At 39.3% G+C, this 16,254-nt stretch overlaps 1 protein-coding gene across 3 annotated transcripts; it reads right to left on the bottom strand.

Annotated features, from left to right (window-relative positions):
- Nucleotides 1-5,647: 5,647 nt before the first annotated feature.
- On the bottom strand, nucleotides 5,648-16,221 carry apbb1 (amyloid beta (A4) precursor protein-binding, family B, member 1 (Fe65)). 3 transcript variants are annotated; one of them, XM_085184202.1, is made up of 14 exons: nucleotides 16,027-16,221; nucleotides 14,789-15,436; nucleotides 14,036-14,241; nucleotides 13,891-13,950; nucleotides 12,954-13,033; nucleotides 12,812-12,878; nucleotides 12,415-12,561; nucleotides 11,987-12,120; nucleotides 9,708-9,822; nucleotides 9,502-9,586; nucleotides 9,337-9,417; nucleotides 9,107-9,222; nucleotides 8,298-8,474; nucleotides 5,648-8,140 (listed from the first exon to the last, which is right to left on the bottom strand). In XM_085184202.1, the coding sequence occupies exons 2-14, from the start codon at nucleotides 15,417-15,419 to the stop codon at nucleotides 7,985-7,987; spliced, it is 2,055 nt and encodes a 684-aa protein (XP_085040328.1). In that variant the 5' UTR covers nucleotides 15,420-15,436; nucleotides 16,027-16,221; the 3' UTR covers nucleotides 5,648-7,984. The 3 variants fall into 3 exon arrangements, with proteins under 3 accessions (XP_085040328.1, XP_085040327.1, XP_085040329.1); XM_085184201.1 differs by having other exon boundaries at nucleotides 14,789-15,441; nucleotides 16,027-16,220; XM_085184203.1 differs by having other exon boundaries at nucleotides 11,993-12,120; nucleotides 14,789-15,441; nucleotides 16,027-16,220.
- Between the last annotated feature and the right edge of the window lie 33 nt (nucleotides 16,222-16,254).

The following is a 16,254-nucleotide window of genomic DNA, read 5'->3' as shown; positions in this document are numbered from 1 at the left end:
CAGGATTCCAATCATTCCTGTTGTCAGATTGGTACCCCAAGTGAGACTGAGTTGATTGCTTGAACAAATTTGCAAACTAACAATGCAATTTGATGTCTTTGGAAGGTTTTAGGCATCAGATTTGTGGCATCGGTGGAGAGAGTCACGGGAGACCACGCTGGAAAGTTGTTGCCTTCTCAGAGAAAATTGTCGGCAACTAAATTTATCTCACTGTTCATGATTACACCCATAAGGCACAGAGCTGTTTGATATCTGTGTTTGTGTGGTCGGTGTGGGTTTTTTGAGGAATATCCATGTTTGCTTTATTAAGACAGGAAGACCGGATGAATACGATGCTTTAACTCTCTTCTTTTGTACAGCGAACACAAAGCTGAGCGGAGTCAGCAGCAGCAGCAGCAAGCTTGGCTGTATCAAAGGGGAGCAAAACTCACCCGCCTGCACCTTTAATGTTTCATTTATACTTGTGTGTTAAACTTGACTGTGGCAGTTATGTGTTCAGCCTCTGTGCACCTCCTCACAAATGTAATACTTGTGTGAAGGCTGAAAAAATGTCTCTTATCTTCTCTTTAATACAAAACTTGAAAAGCCATTTGCACTGCAAACTTTCTGCAGAGTGCAACCCCTGCAGTGAATGGAAGAACGGAAATGTGCCAGCTGCAAGGAGAAGTTTTGTATTCGGTAAAGCGATAGGGGAGGCCATCCAGTTGGATCTTTATAGTACGCATGAGATCGGTTCAAAAACTAAAGAGATGACATTTCAACATAATGTTTGTTTTTGTACTTTAGTGTTTTCTGTATCAAAGCACGTATTATTTGGTGAGATTTATGGGGTGGAAGCTTTGGTTTGTGAGTTGTTTTGCCCTCTTTTAGCCCTCTCAGTTCTTGGAAACCAGATGTCAAGAGCAAAGGCTGTCAAATTCATGGTTAGTATGTCATGCTTTATCATCTATTTAACTCTAAATGAAGCCATCATTTAGCAAATTAATATCATGCTGTTAACTAAGTCTTGGAATAAGCTATTGAGACCACAAACACATAAGGAAATTAGTTATTGAGGGCATAAATCAAGTGAACCGCAGAGTAATTTTTTCATAGACATCTGGACTCTGGACCTCTTTTGTTCCAGAGAAGTTGCCCCCTGCTGGTCAGTAGAGAAAATGCAGGTTTAACACACTTCCACAATGGCTGTGTGATCATAGACATTTTTCAAAAATTAAAAAAAGGACCACACTAGTTCCTCCCGCTCATTTTGGGTCATTATCCTAAGCTCAACCAATCAGCTTCTCACTTTAACTTCAAACAGTATTTATGAGAAATCTGATATAAGATCAATATTGATTTTCTCATTTAATTCTTATTAAGGAAGCAAATAATCGGGAAATGAGGAAGCATTCAAACCGTTGTGTCCTCTAACACATCAGGGATGTTTCATCCTTATGTATAATGAGACATGTCATTTTCTACTATCTTCGATCAATGGACGTCACAGCCTGAGGAACCCCAATCATACAAAATATGAATATGAATTGGCTGCTGTTCCAGATCATTACAGATTCCACCGACATGTTAGTGCACCAAATATAAAGACCGTTCATTTCCAGTGTGACAGTCACCATTGTTCATGGCAATTACTCTTTTATGAAGTTTGACATATTTTAATATATATGACAGATCGGACAGACCAAGGTGTGCCAGAAAAGTATATTTGTCTTGGAATGAAATGATTTGTCAGTGAGATCTTGGTGAAAGATTTAAAGGCAATTTCATGTATGTAGTCCTTGCAAATGAAGAAACCGATGGAAAGATCAGCCAAATATTTGCTAATGAAAAATCGCATGACAGACATAAAACAAAATAAAGATCTGTATGTCAAAAAGAAATGGGGTTGCTAAACTATATAACTTCAACTCTTTAGATCTCAAGAGTGTAATAAACTCACATTCCAGTATTTCCAGCATCAAAAAGTTCATCGTAAGTCTCAAATCAAAAGTTCATTTCCCATTTAAAAATCACATTAATCTGATAGTCGAGGCTTTTACACAGACATGTTTCCTGCTGGGTTTTTAACTAGCAACCAGCATTACGTTAGATATTTTAGTGTCTGTGTACAACTTATAAACTGCAGCAGAATCTTACTGAAACATATATAATGAAGTTATTTTTTTTATTTAAATACTTAGTTGTCTGTTAAGTGACAACCACTTAACCAGACTCAGATTAATACATCAATATCAGTCATTTGTTAGCTCTCAGACTTTTTGTTTATGATCGTCCATAATTTTGACCTTATTGCTTAAACTGTTTATTCTGACTGTCTCGTGTACAGGAGCAAAAACGTCTACTTTTACTCATGTAGGCTTTGAAGGTGACATTTGTCAATCTCAGAAACTAGGTACATTTTGAGCCCTACTCGTTGGCTTAGTCCAGGTTAACATTGTCATGCAACATGTGCTGCACAGCCAGTAAAGACAGTGGTTCCTGTTAGATTGCTGTGTAGTGAACTGTTACTGAGCGACCGCTGAGCTGCTGGAATCGCTGGAGGACCACTGGAAAAACGATTATCCAGACACCAATGGGTGCCTGGCTGCTCCCACTGGCAAAGCAATCACTGTGTTATTTGGTAGAGAATGAATTACTGAACATTTTGAGATTTGATGCTTAATCCCCAAATGAATGGCACAGAGTATTAACGTGCTGCACTACTGTTTGTGTGTTGCACCTTTTTTGTCTGTCATTTATTGTCCCCAACCTGCCATTCTGTGTTTTTTAATCTTATATTATATGGATTTTATAGGTACAAGCAGGAACTGTTTGTTATAATAGTCCCTACAGTGGTGGAATCAAAGGATTGTCGTCTCCTTGGCTTTGTTCTTTGTAGTTGATCCAACTCTGTGCTTTTACTCATCTCCTGTGGCCATGTTTGATTTGCTGTAGCCTTGACCAAGGCTCGGTACTCAGCAGTGTCACCCCTGATTACCAAGAAGCACAGATCTCTACAGAGCCCTGCAGAGGCTTTTTTTTTTTAAAAAGGGCTGCAAAGGATATGAGAATCTTTGTACAAAGAGGTGTACTCTAGCAATATGAATGAGTTGGAAAGGCTGTGCCCTGCAGGGATTTCTATCATCTCTCTCAGAACTTGATACCAGGTTGAAGACGAAGCTTGCACCAGCTCCTTTTATCTAGCCTGAGATTGGTGATTAGATTGAGGAGCCCGGCAGAGGAGACGCAAGTCCTCTCCTCCACACCAAGAGGAAAAGCAATGTTCCACAAGACTACACATTCATTACTCAAAATAAATCTCCATTAAACAAATGCCACAAGCATAATTAGGCTATAGGAATAATTATAATTGTGATTAGTTTCTCCATGGGCCGACCTATGTAAATTGTGATTGACACTCTGCAAATAGGAAATGCATAAATCTGGCATTGGAGATACACAGACACATATGGCAGCAGAATACTGAGGAGACAAAGGGATTGAGGGCATGGGTGGCTGTAAACATGCCTCCGCTGCACATTCACAATCCAAGCTTTACAAGGCTACACAACCAGCGTGTGTTTTGTATAAGAAATAAATCCTCAAAGAAAGGATTACATGCACTCGGCTGCAAAGGCATCGTACCACAGCAGTCCAGCAACAAATCCAGCTATTATGAGGGTGATAATCTTTACATTTTATTTAAAGCTGTAGGCCTCTATTGAAATAAACACTCCATTTGAAATGATACAAAACAACACCACCAGAATGCACAGCCCCATATAGCAGTGGCATAATATTCAGATTTTGTGTGTGTGTGTGTCTGTATTTTTTGTTTTTGTCCTTTTTTTTTTTTAGATAAAGCAGGAAAAATTATTAGTTTGGTGCAAGTAAATTTGACATATGATGCCGAATAAGTTATTTTGGGTCTATTAGAAAAACAACGTAAGATTAAATTATAAGCCAATTATGGCATACAGTATGTAAGGCATAACCGTGTCCTGTCATTTAATAACAAAGGGACGACTTAATTAAAATGGCAAGATTCAAAACAGACTTGAACTGTGTCTCAGTTCCATAGTGAGACATCATAGGAAGGACTTTGTGTATAACACAAGAAATCAAAAAATTAAAGGGGAAGTCTGCCACTAAAATAAAAGACATGGATTTGTTTGGGAACAGCACTATCCTATGGCAGTAGTCTCTCCCAGCAGGACAAGATGCCCCAAAAAATGCTCAGAAACTCAAAGTATGAACCCCAAAGTCTGGCCTTCAAGTTTACCAAACCCAGTCAGATCCAGTGTCCACCGAGGGTGACCACATCGCAAGAAACTAAATGACAGGCTAAGAGTAAGTTTGACAACTAGTAAACTCAGTGCATTTTACAAAACAAATAATAATACACATATGCAAGACTACACTGTTCAAAGATTTAGCATTGATCACACAAAGAACCTTAATTCAATTAAATACATTACTTGAGCACCGTTTCCCCAATCTGATCAGTTTAGACAGAAGCTTAAATTTGTTTTTTTATGGTCTGAAGCAAAAGTCTCTGTAGACTTGAGTATTTCTATTTCTAGTACAATGTAATATAAAATTTAATTCCACTGCTGCTCTGTCTGGTAATTATCTTTGTTTCCCCCCTTGGGATGCGACCATACATTTGCACATTTTGTTTCAAGTTGACCTTTGTAAACTGGAGCCAATCAAAATTTAAGACTTCGTCAAAACCCAAACCAAAAGATCTGTTACCAACATTCTGGTTCTAGACAACATTAGGTACCCCCAGAGGTCGCACCATGTGACTGTAACTAATTAAATTTTATTTAACAAATTCAGTATAAAACTATTACCTTTATAAAGCCAGAAGAGTTTAGAAAGATGGTTCTAGTCCGCATGCACACTGACCATACCGTGTCTCAGTCAATAAAAGCAGCCATCGTTTTTGTTTGTACAGACACGTTTAACACCTGATGCAATAGGACAGAGGATGCCTGTAAACTTTGATATGCTTAATCTCCACAAACAGCAGTCAATCAGTCACATAGCACAGAGTCCCCGTCTAGCTCTTCAAAAGGAAATGATTACAGCCTGGGCCTTGATCCGTCCAAACTGCTGCAGGATCCCGCTGGCGGAGCAGTCCAGATATTTGTATGGAGATAGCAGAGCCTATTATTACCAGGCTGCGGTTGCTGCTGAGGTTCCACTTTATGCGCACCTTTGATCTCCAAAGATATCTTTTATGGAAACAATACCCAGCCCAACCCATGCTTTTGAACTCACCAGGTGGGGGCAGCAGTGCTGATATCAACTGAACAGGTGACTGGTGGAGGGAGAAGGTGGTGTCTAGTGTTTTGTATCTTATCTGCTAATACACTGTGTGACTGCTTTGTCAATACATATGGTAACACTAGTGTCAACAGCTTTACAATATATTCAAAAAAGGGCCACCCAGCTTGCACTTGGTTCTTTCCATTTTAATGGACCAGCTAACAATAGCAGATAAAAGGCATTGATAGAGAAAGAACATCCAACGCTTCTACAACCACAAGGAGACATTTTCAGGCTATAGGATCTAATCCTGCCCTTTGGAAACCAATTTCCCCAGAGACACTTGGATTCACACAACCAGAAAAACGACATTAAAAGACCACAAGATAATCCGTTATGATATGTTCACATTTATTGTGCAGTGACTTTTATATACATACATTTTATACACCTAATTTACATGAACAGAAATAAATTAATCTGCTAATGTTCATTAACTCATCTGGCTTTAGTGTTGCCATTGACTGGACACAGCAATCGTTGAAGGAGAAAAAGCACAATAATTCCAAGTGACACATGAGTGACAAGGCAGTATATGAGTCAATGTAGTCTAAGTTTCAGTAGTGTTATATTTTTTTACGCACATAAAAGAAGCAGTTGGTAAGAGTTTTAGTGTTGTGAGTTTGAATGAATGGAGAGGCCAGCGTGGAGCTTTGCTTCCACAACTGGAAGGAGACAAATGAACAGATGTTAAAAAACTTGTTTAAACGACAGTCACACTTGTCTGAAGCACCAACATTTGGTTTTATCTTTTAAATATAGATTAAACACTTTCCATAGTGCTGGTCCTCTGATTTTAGCTTTTAACTATATCAAAGTGTTATTTAAGAGACTAAGTCAGAAAACTAATAAAGTCAGTCGTTAGCTTAAATCATTTTTTAAAAATGGCTTTATCTTAGAGAAAAGATGTGCATTATTTTGCACCAATGCATTTAAGGGGGTTTAATGTTCCATAAAATATATTTATCTTTTATATATTAATGAATTAAAGATATTTCAGACACAACTTTAACTCTGGATTCCTTTTACATTATTATGTGTCGTCATTTACTTGTGGCGATGCATTTGATGTGAAACTATTTTTTATACAACATGGTCAAACAGACGCCCCCTAGTGTCCAAAACATCTCACAAACTGCATCTTTAACATTAGATGACTATTACTATTGTGCTACATACAGTATTGTTCACTGACAGACACAAAGATAAAATACAACTCGGCTTAGTAGTGTGTTCTTTATAAAAACTAAATCTAAACGAGCTAATGTGAAAATCGTCTTAAATGTGTACACTGTAGTGTGTGAAAACAATAAAAAATACATTAACTGGAGAGGCCAGGTACCCACACACATTAAAGTCTGGCCTAGGAAAAGAATAAAAATGTAAACCACTTAGAGATCATCTCTAGGTTTCCCTGTGACAAACTAAATACAGACATCAACTTGCTCTCAACTTTTCAGTGTTGAAGAACCTGACAGGAAGTCTAACTTTCTACTGCTAGCTTATGATAAACACTGACACTACCTAGAGTGACATGCCTATGTAACACGAAACAACACATCAGCTCCAGCCTCCTCTTTTACCATACAGAAACACAGAAAGAATTTACAGGATACACTGATGGCTCTTAAGCACTACAATGCTGCAAGCAGCAAAAACTCTAAGCTATCAAAACATGCAGCCTGTGGTGAGTTTCTACAGTACTATTCAGAAGTTGTTGGTGGTAAATGTCTTTGAGAAAACCCAGAGTTTGTAGATTGTTTTTATTACTATTATATCTATCATAATATAATGATTTTAAACATGGCTCTGTTGTTCCATTAGCCTCACTCAAAATCTTTTCAGACTCTCTCAAATAAAGTGAACAAATAATCGCATGGCAACCGCACTGGAACATCTGATTATTGCACACTAGCACTGAACTTGCAAATGTTCATGCAGAATGAATGAGAAACACACTCCACTCAAATCAGTGTTTGCCCACTATGTGACAGATGACCGTAGAGTTCTTTGGAAGACTGAAAATACATTGTTTGAGTCGGGGAGGGGGGTACATGACTACGTGGCACATCACCGAGACATCTAAAACTCTTTTGTTACAACCTAAGGTGAGAGAGAGAGAGATGCTGTGATGTTTTAGAAAATCAGTTTGGGGATCTGACACCAACCGACCACAAGTGGTTTACAGTACGGTCTTTAAAACAGTAGAAAAGGAGGAGTGCCGGAGATGATAATTGCACTGAGGGGTACGAGGGGACGAGAGCATATGTGTGAGGGAATTTATCAACCTCTTTTTCAAGCAAAATCTAGCATTGCATTTAAAATATAATACATCCATATTCAACATTCATGGCATTGTTTCTGTTAAAACACAAAAATATTAAAGACTCACAGGAGGAGTCCCGGCAAAGACAACATTTGATGCCAGGGGCTCATCTGTATGGAGATGAGAGTTTAAAATTCTTGTATAAAGTAAAAGCTGAAAAGAAATATAAATAAATGCAATCTTTTCAGACACACATTTTCCCCACAAACTACTCTGCACACTGTAGACTAAGTGACGAGACAAGTCATAAGGCAGAGGGATGAAGAGAAGGACAAGTGAGAGTGAAACGGGGGCTGTTGTGATGGGTCCTGTGTTTAAAGGACAGTGTATCATCTGCACTCGAGCTCACGGGGACTGAGATCCTGACCTGTAGCTCTTGAAGCTGCCGAGCAGACTCTGCACGCCTTTCTTGACGCGGCGAGCCACAGAGTCGGCGGGAGGCGTGGGCAGGCAGGAGGCGAGGCTGGGCGGACGTGCATCCAAACATTTCTGGTAGCGAAGCTTGAAAGAGAACAAAACCACAAACATGGATGTCTAAGGTGACAAAGACAAGACTCAACACTGGATTCCACAACTGTGCCAAATTATCTTTCCACTTAAGGACAAACAGGAAATCTTATTTAGTTTAGTCTCATGGTGAGTGTTTCATGTGACTCACCATGCAGGCAGCCTGCACCGCCTCACTCAGACTGGCCGCATTGGGTTCACACCAAAACATGTGACAGGTGAAATCGTGGGGACCTTCCGCCATGATGAACGCAAAGGTGTGGACGTCCTTCCCCACACCCATGAAAGACAGGAAACGCACCCTGCACTCTGACAGCACCTCCTCATCCTAGAGTTTTAAAAAAAATATAAAAAATACAAAGGTTGTCCAGTCAAAGAAAATTGTTTAAAATGTGGAAATCTTCTGCAGCCCACCCTAACTCTCAGACACAACTCTGATCATCACACGAGGAAAATGAAGTACAGCAACCAACAGCAATATACAAGAGGAGTTCAGGAAAACAAATAGGTCAGAAAACAAAGTATAACACTTGGTATGTGGCTTTGCTTCATCTGTTCAGTTTGTCCTTACAATCTAAATATTTTATGGTCATTTTAAAGTAAATCGGAAAATCCTAGTCATAGAAAAATCATTTGATTTTCAAAGCAATTCCAAAAGAAAAACCTTTAAGTTTATCCTCTAGGATGGTTACTGCAAGTGATATATATCAGAGTCCAGACTATGAGAATCACTTCTATTTCTCACAAAACTTTAAAAAGAAAAAAGAAAAGAAAAGTGGACAAAAGCAAAAAGGACTGTTCTTACAAATATCTCTTGTGTGTGTAGGTTATCACTGATGACTTCATCGCACATTTTAAACACACTGATGACAACTCAGAAAAGGACCAGTGAAGACGACAATCAGTCACTGACTTTAATTCCCCATACTGTTCTGTCATGTTCAGACTGTTTTCCAATACCTGTCGTGAAAGTATTGTGAGGGTGGCTGGTGCAACATTCACAGAGACAGGAGTCCAGTCATTTTTATCTCTGCCATTCATTGCTGTCTCTAGTGCTTCATTGACTATGTCCATACCTGAAAAGAACACACACAAAATATATGATCAGCACATCACAAACACTGTCAGCATGACAAAGTACAATAGAAGTATTTAGCACAGCAGTTACACACTTTAAGGCGTTTTCTTACCAACGGGTTTAGCTACAGGCTGATTGCCCAGGTAATAAACACGGAAGCGCTGGAACAGTTCATTTTTTGGAGCTGGAAACTCTGTTAAGAAGTGAGGAAACATTATGCAACTTGTTCCTATGCTTTCAGAAATTAGGACATTCAAAGTGTCTAACTTAGCTTTACCTTCAACAGGGATGACCACAGGTTTGCCTGGGTCAGAGTTGAGCCTGCTCACCCCTGGCTTGGAGGTCTTTCTCTCCATCATTATCTGAAGTTAAATAAGGGAAAGAAACTGTGAATTTTAATTTAAAAAAAATAAAATAAAAAAACAACCTCAAAATCAGCTGAGAATCTTTGAATTCATAATGACAAATCTAATAAGGGCTAACCTTTGAACACATCTCATGTAAGCTGGTGGCAATGTTCTTGGCGGGCGAGTCGCAGCGGAAAACGTGACACTTCAGAACTTGGGTCAGGTTGTCTCGTGCGACATAAGCAAAATCCCTGCAGGAGAAAGATTATATACACATACCGAGTGGCTTATTAAATCTGCAGTTTTTAAAAATACGGTTTTAAAAATACAAGCTTACGTGAACATAAAACACAGACAGACATAGGGCTGGGCCATATCATGCCGGCCACGGTATGATATGGCCCAACATTTTCTTATGTTGGGCAACGATAAGAAAATGAAATATCGCGATAGAATATGGGTAAAACGCGCATGCGCAGTGCCTTTGTTTTCATACGCACATGGCAGAAAAAGCATGGCGGCGACGGAGAATGAAAAGGGCGAAAGCGGATCGTTGAATGAAACGGTTGAACCAGAATTGGTTTGTAAAGCACAAAGCACTATTTTTGGTAGAGCATGCTACCGTGTTTTTTGGAAAATACGGCACACTTAAAATAAATTTTCTGAAAATCGACAGTGCCCCTTATAATCCCGTGTGCCTTATGTATGAATTCTGGTTGTGTTTACTGACCTCGAAACGATTTTATGTGGCACACAGTGCTCGAAAATCTGTCAAATGGTTTAGTACAACTTTGCTAAGCTACAAACCCGCACCGCTTGATGGATTGTGGGAGCATTACGGCTATTGCAGGCAGGAGCCTCGCGGAGTAATATGTACTGTGCTTCAAAATAATATTACCGTATTATGTGTGTATAACCTCTTTTTAACTTTAGTGGATATTATACATGGTTGTGCTAAGGATATGTCGGCCAATTTCCTTTTGGTTAAACTGTCAGCAAGGAATTTGCATTTGCACTGTTAAATTTTTGTTTAAGTGAAAATACATAGATTTTTTTTGCACTAATAAAGTTGTGGAGTTGTAAAGTATTTTGTCTCAGTTATATGGTAAATGGCCTGTATTTGTTTAGCGCTTTACTAGTCGTTAAGGACCCCAAAGCGCTTTACACATCCAGTCATCCACCCATTCACACACACATTCACACACTGGAGATGGCAAGCTACATTGTAGCAACAGCCACCCTGGGGCGCACTGACAGAGGCGAGGCTGCCGGACACTGGTGCCACCGGGCCCTCTGCCAAGGACACAACGACAGAGACTGTTCAAGCCGGGGCTCGAACCTTCCGATTACAAGGCGAACTCCCAAATCTTGAGCCACAATCGCCCCTATATCATTATTGCAAATTTTCAAATGTATAGCGTGATAAATATTTTGGGTCACGTCGCCCTGCTCTAGACAGACACACACAAAAATAACAACAAAATGGCACACAACAAGAATTATATACAGTTTTTAGAATAGTAATCATTAATGGATACCTTTCCCTGCTCATGATTGAAAATGCAGCATGAAAGAAAAGAAAGAAATACACAATTGTTAAGAAATCAGCAACAGGAGGCAATGTTATTAAACATCCAGCAGAGGGCAGCAGCATGCTGCAAAATAAAGACTAACACAGCCACCATGCCAGACCTCAGAACTGCAGCACATCATTTTAAGTCACTGAGTAAGGACTCAATACAAAAACAGCAAAAAAACATTCAAATATGGAAAACAAAGCAGCTTATTCAGTCAGAAGTTATGAAGAATATTCAGCAACTCAACTAAACTAAATTTCACTCAATGCAAGAATTCATCACAGCAAACTTCAGTTAATCTTAAACAGAGTAGGAATTCCACTCCATTTAAACATTTTGGCATCCATCAGGATAGTTATCAAGATTGTGATATGCAAGATATGATCTGCCCCCCTCCATTTATAAAGTGGTGTTAAATTTACTTAAGCTTAAAATACATTGTGCTTGTCACTATTCAAAGTAACTCAAAAATTGGGAAATGCAAAAAAAAAAAAAAAAAAAAAAAAAAAAAAAAATCCAATCACGTTTACATGCCCTCCAAAGGTAGATTTTAACGTAGGAAACCTGGAGATATATTTAATTTGAGATTTAAATAGCCTCATTAGAGCACCTCAAACAAATTACAAATGCGAGCTACATTTTAATAGAAAGAAGAAAAAAATGCATGTCCAATTAAAAAAAAAAATTATATAAGCTTAAAGTTAAAAATTACATTTTTTAAGTATCATAAAAAACAGCAGAGCCAATGACATTACATTTGTTTTCAAAACAGACTGAAGAAGGCAGTTAAATACATTTTATAGTTATGCCATTTTCAATTTGCCCTTGTGCTGTGGACACTGACCTGCCGTTGTCTCTGCCGACACCCCAGACCCGGATGCTGCCAATCGGCTGAGCATGAAGCAGAGTCTGGCCCAGCGGGTCGATCAACTTCATGGTGTCATTCTCCAGGATCATTAGCATGTCTTTACCCTGTCACAACACACGTTTCAGTTTGAGTAGTCAGACTAAGCACACATTTCTACAAAATGTTGTTACCCACGGTCCTTCAAGTATTTCTCTTGAATTCAAAACACTATTTTAGAAATGGAATGGAGCATTATCAATCATTTTCAATCAAATCATCAAAGACGAATTGTGGTTGGAACCAACCACTAAATGAAACATGTTTCTGCCCTGCACATTCAAAGAAATTCTTATTAAAAAGAACATTACATAAAATGTCATAAACATATCTGTGTGGGTGTGTCATTGCAATCATCTTACCTCTCCCCAGATCCCAGCGGTGTCATGAAGGTTGTGTTTGTGATAAGAGAGCTGCCTGATGCAGTTGTTGACAGCGACACTACTCTTGCCAGGTGCCATGTCGTCCTCAGACATCTCAACCCAGCCCAGAGAGCGCACTGCGAAACACTGACAGGACAAATGTGCTGCATATTAGTATAAACTAGGACACAAAAAACTCTTTCATGTGCAGAAAACTATTAATCTTTGGTAGGTAGGTAAATAAATAGATAAATAATCAACACCCCTACACATTTCATATGTCCTACATCTCTGAGACCCATTCCAATGCCAGTTTTCTGTGACAGCATTTCTAAAATGAAAACTGAAACCCAACTACTCTGAACATATTGAAAAAATCTAAAATTAAGCAGATTACCTTAGTTTCTAAGTCTGTGCAGAGTGGAGCAAGCTTCTCTTCATCCTCAGATTGGGAGCAATTATAACTACAATGACAGAAAATAAAGTTAAACATCTCCAAAATTAACACTGACTAATTAGAAAGTTTTAACACCACATACTTCAGGTTGATAGATGCATAGCGTAAAGTTGCTCCTTCAAACTCCTTCAGACTTTGATCAGATGCAACTTCTCCCTCCTCCTAAAGACAAACATTTATGTGCAGATGGAGCCATTTGATCACAGAGCACATGTGCATGAAAGGTATGTAAATTCTGTCATATTGTCCAAAATACTGTAAGGCTTAGGGTTGTTCCTGGTGACTAACTTACTAGTCTTAAAGTTCAGGGGAAAAAAATCAAGTTCTAATTCATTCTAATGAATTAGGGTAAATAGTCTCCATCAAAAAAAACTGTCTGTTTGTATTTAGGGTGTTTTTAATCCATGAATCATATTCTTTAACAGTCAGAGCTTATTTTAAATGTCTGAAATGTGTGGCATAACACTGCACACCCTCTCTGTGAGAGGCCTGCTGCTACCTAATATGATTGTTTACACCTGAGTTTACCAAGTGTCTTGGCAACCTGCTGCTTGATTGTTAGATACTGTGTTGTTATTTTTTTATTGATTATTGTACTGTAGAGGCTGGTGAGAAACAACATTTCGTTTCAGCCTGTGTATTTCTGCAAATACCATTTGAAATTACAATAAACTATCTTGAATCTAGGAACTATCTAGGTTTGTTAGCAGATTCTGAATAACATTAAATGTGCTAACCAACAACTTTCATTCTTCAGGGATGTAAGCATCCCACCTAGCGAATGTAGTTAAGCATTGATTTATTTGAGTATTACATACAACTATCCTTATTCTAGATCAAAGTACTGTAGAACATCTGTCTTACTTTCCACCTTATAGACTGATAAACTGAAAAATGTGTCTAACTAAGCGATGACAGCAACATTTAATCTTCTAAGACTCGTTATGCACAACCCTACTAAATATACTCAAAAGACATTTCAAAGAGGTGAGTTGAATAAAACTCTAGCCATGATTTACCTTCCACAGTTCCCCTTCACCAGCACCTTCATCAGTGCTGGAAAGTTGGGCCCAAGATTCCTGGAAAAATGTGACAAGACTTACTGTTAACAACAGTTTGACTTGTCAGTGCCTCTGTCAAATTAGGATGCTGGTTAGACCTCACCTCAGGTTCCTCGCAGGGTGTAGTCTCCAGGGACATCGTGGAGGACATCATGGAGTCCCCAACTTTACCCAGGGGTGAAGGAGGCTCCCACTGAGTGGTGCCTGTGGGAATGTGCCAGTAGTACGTGCCCGATGTATCTCGCACCCTCATCCATCCCGAGGGCAGGTCTGTGTCCGTCTCAAAAGCGCTGGAATCCCAGAAAGACTCTGAAGGGCGGGAAGTAGGAGACCAAGGTTACTAAAGGTAATTTCATCTCAACTAAATGCATGGAAATGCATATTAATTATCTAATTAACAAAGTAAAAAAACATTTTACTTTTTTTGATTTGGTCAACACAACCAGCCTTTGGAAGCTTTGGTGAAGATGTAATAGCTGTTCTGCTTTCTAAATTTTGCCCCTGAGAAAAAACACCCCCGTAATATTGCAGTATTTTCTTTTTTTTTAAAAAAGAAAGGCTTAAACTAATAACTAAAAATAATGAGTTCTTTAAGTAATAAAGTATAGCATCTGGCAATCAAACTGGAATTTAAATAAAGATGATAGTTCACTATTTCCAGAAGTCTATCTTCTTTACTGATATGTTTAGCAGCCAAATCATCCTGTGTTGCTTCTATTTTGACCGTTTTGGCTTTTCTTCTTAGCTGCAGTATGATGCTAATAAACAGAGTGTATTCTTCAGATTTTTTAATATCTGCACAAGCTACAACATATAAAGTTGTCTAAACACCTTGTGTGTTTTGTTTAGTTTTTACCTCTGTTGCCATTTGGAGAGCTGTCAGCTGTGTTGTCCTGAGACAGAGCAGGCCAGCTAGACTCTTCATCACTTGGTGTCCCGTTCATGTTGGAAAAAAGCAGACAAGCGTTCCTCCCCACTCTCTGAGACTCCACAGTACTCTCTTCTTCTGCCAGTTTCTCTCCTCTGGTGTCACCTGATGTTTCTTCATCGTCTTCCAATTTACTTTCCTTCTCTTTATCATCCTCTTCTCTCTCTTTATCTTTCTCTTCTGTGGACTCCAGGGTGTCAATGAGAAGCGGCTCATTAAGGATGTTCTTTGACTCCTCCTGACTGAGACCAGGGGTCATTGCGATTTTGGGAGACTTGGTCTGCTCCTCGTTACCCTGTTGATCTTCCTGAGTGGTGTTCTGGTGAGGGAAGTCTTCCCTGTTCCCATTCTGATTGATATTGCAGTTGTGGTCTTGGTCCTGCTGGTTCTCTGCTACTTTCCGCAGCTGGTTTTGGCCTTCCTTGACCCACTTGGCATTGTTGCCGGTGGACTCCTGGTCGCACCAGTGGCTGCCGTCATTCAGTTTGTTCTTTAGCTCTTCGTCTTGCTTCTGTTTATTCACAACATATGTCATATCTTCATCATCATGACCACCCATGGTAACTGTCCATGTAGCTGCTCTGATAGAGAGAGGAAAAAATACATTAGCATTGCCTTTAGCATACTAGTTAGCAGTGATTTTAGCAAAGATTCTCGTCAAGGTTTCTCAAATATAGAACGACCACTTGATACAAATACATTCAAATATTTCAGAGTGGCCGTTAAATCTTAAATTATCAGCGAAGTAATAATGTTTAAATATGAAGGATGAAGTCCGTTTCTTGTTCGTGTATTCCGGGTTGGTCATTTTACTGGCAACTTTCACTGTTTGGTTTCAGGCGAATACAAAACGCACTTCAGCAGCTTCACCTTCCATTTGCCAACACGACCTTTTTCTTTTTAGATAAACGGGCGCTGTAAAGAGCCTGTATCAACCTGGGTCATTATTTAGGTTCACTCACATGATTGTTTAATAAAACCTAGGTAAATACCGTGGTTTTACTTGTTAGATAACATCGCCGCAGTTGGAAATAACGGGCACCGTCCGCCATCACCGACATCTTTGCTAGGCTAATGTTAGCTTCTCGGTTAGCTAGCTAACATTTCCAAACTGCAGAAGCAAAGTGACTACAGCAGCACTGTTTTTATTAAAAAATTTGACTCACCAGCTCACCAAACTCCTTTGTCGTCGAAATGCGCTAAAATGTGTAGCGTAACTACATATTTCCAAAGATCGTGAGGGCTCTCGCTCGGTTTCTAGGTGGTGTTTTCTGTCTGTGGGCTCGGCTAGTGATGGAGGGCGAACCTGCGTCACGGATTAACGTCACGGCCAGAGCCCACTGCTGCCACTCAGGAACAGAGCAGGAGGCAGACCTAATGAAGGAAAACCGGTC

This window comes from Neolamprologus multifasciatus, chromosome 14, assembly GCF_963576455.1.
Source record: "Neolamprologus multifasciatus chromosome 14, fNeoMul1.2, whole genome shotgun sequence".
Lineage (NCBI taxonomy): Eukaryota > Metazoa > Chordata > Actinopteri > Cichliformes > Cichlidae > Neolamprologus > Neolamprologus multifasciatus.
This window is presented reverse-complemented; position numbering and strand designations above follow the sequence as displayed.

Coding starts and splice junctions, on each gene's coding strand:
- apbb1 (XM_085184202.1), bottom strand. CDS start 15,419: ATGGGTGGTCATGATGATGAAGATATGACATATGTTGTGAATAAACAG. Junction 9,418..9,501: donor TGTGGTCATCCCTGTTGAAG/GTAAAGCTAAGT, acceptor ACTTCTTAACAG/AGTTTCCAGCTCCAAAAAAT. Junction 8,475..9,106: donor TCACAATACTTTCACGACAG/GTATTGGAAAAC, acceptor TTAAAACTCTAG/GATGAGGAGGTGCTGTCAGA.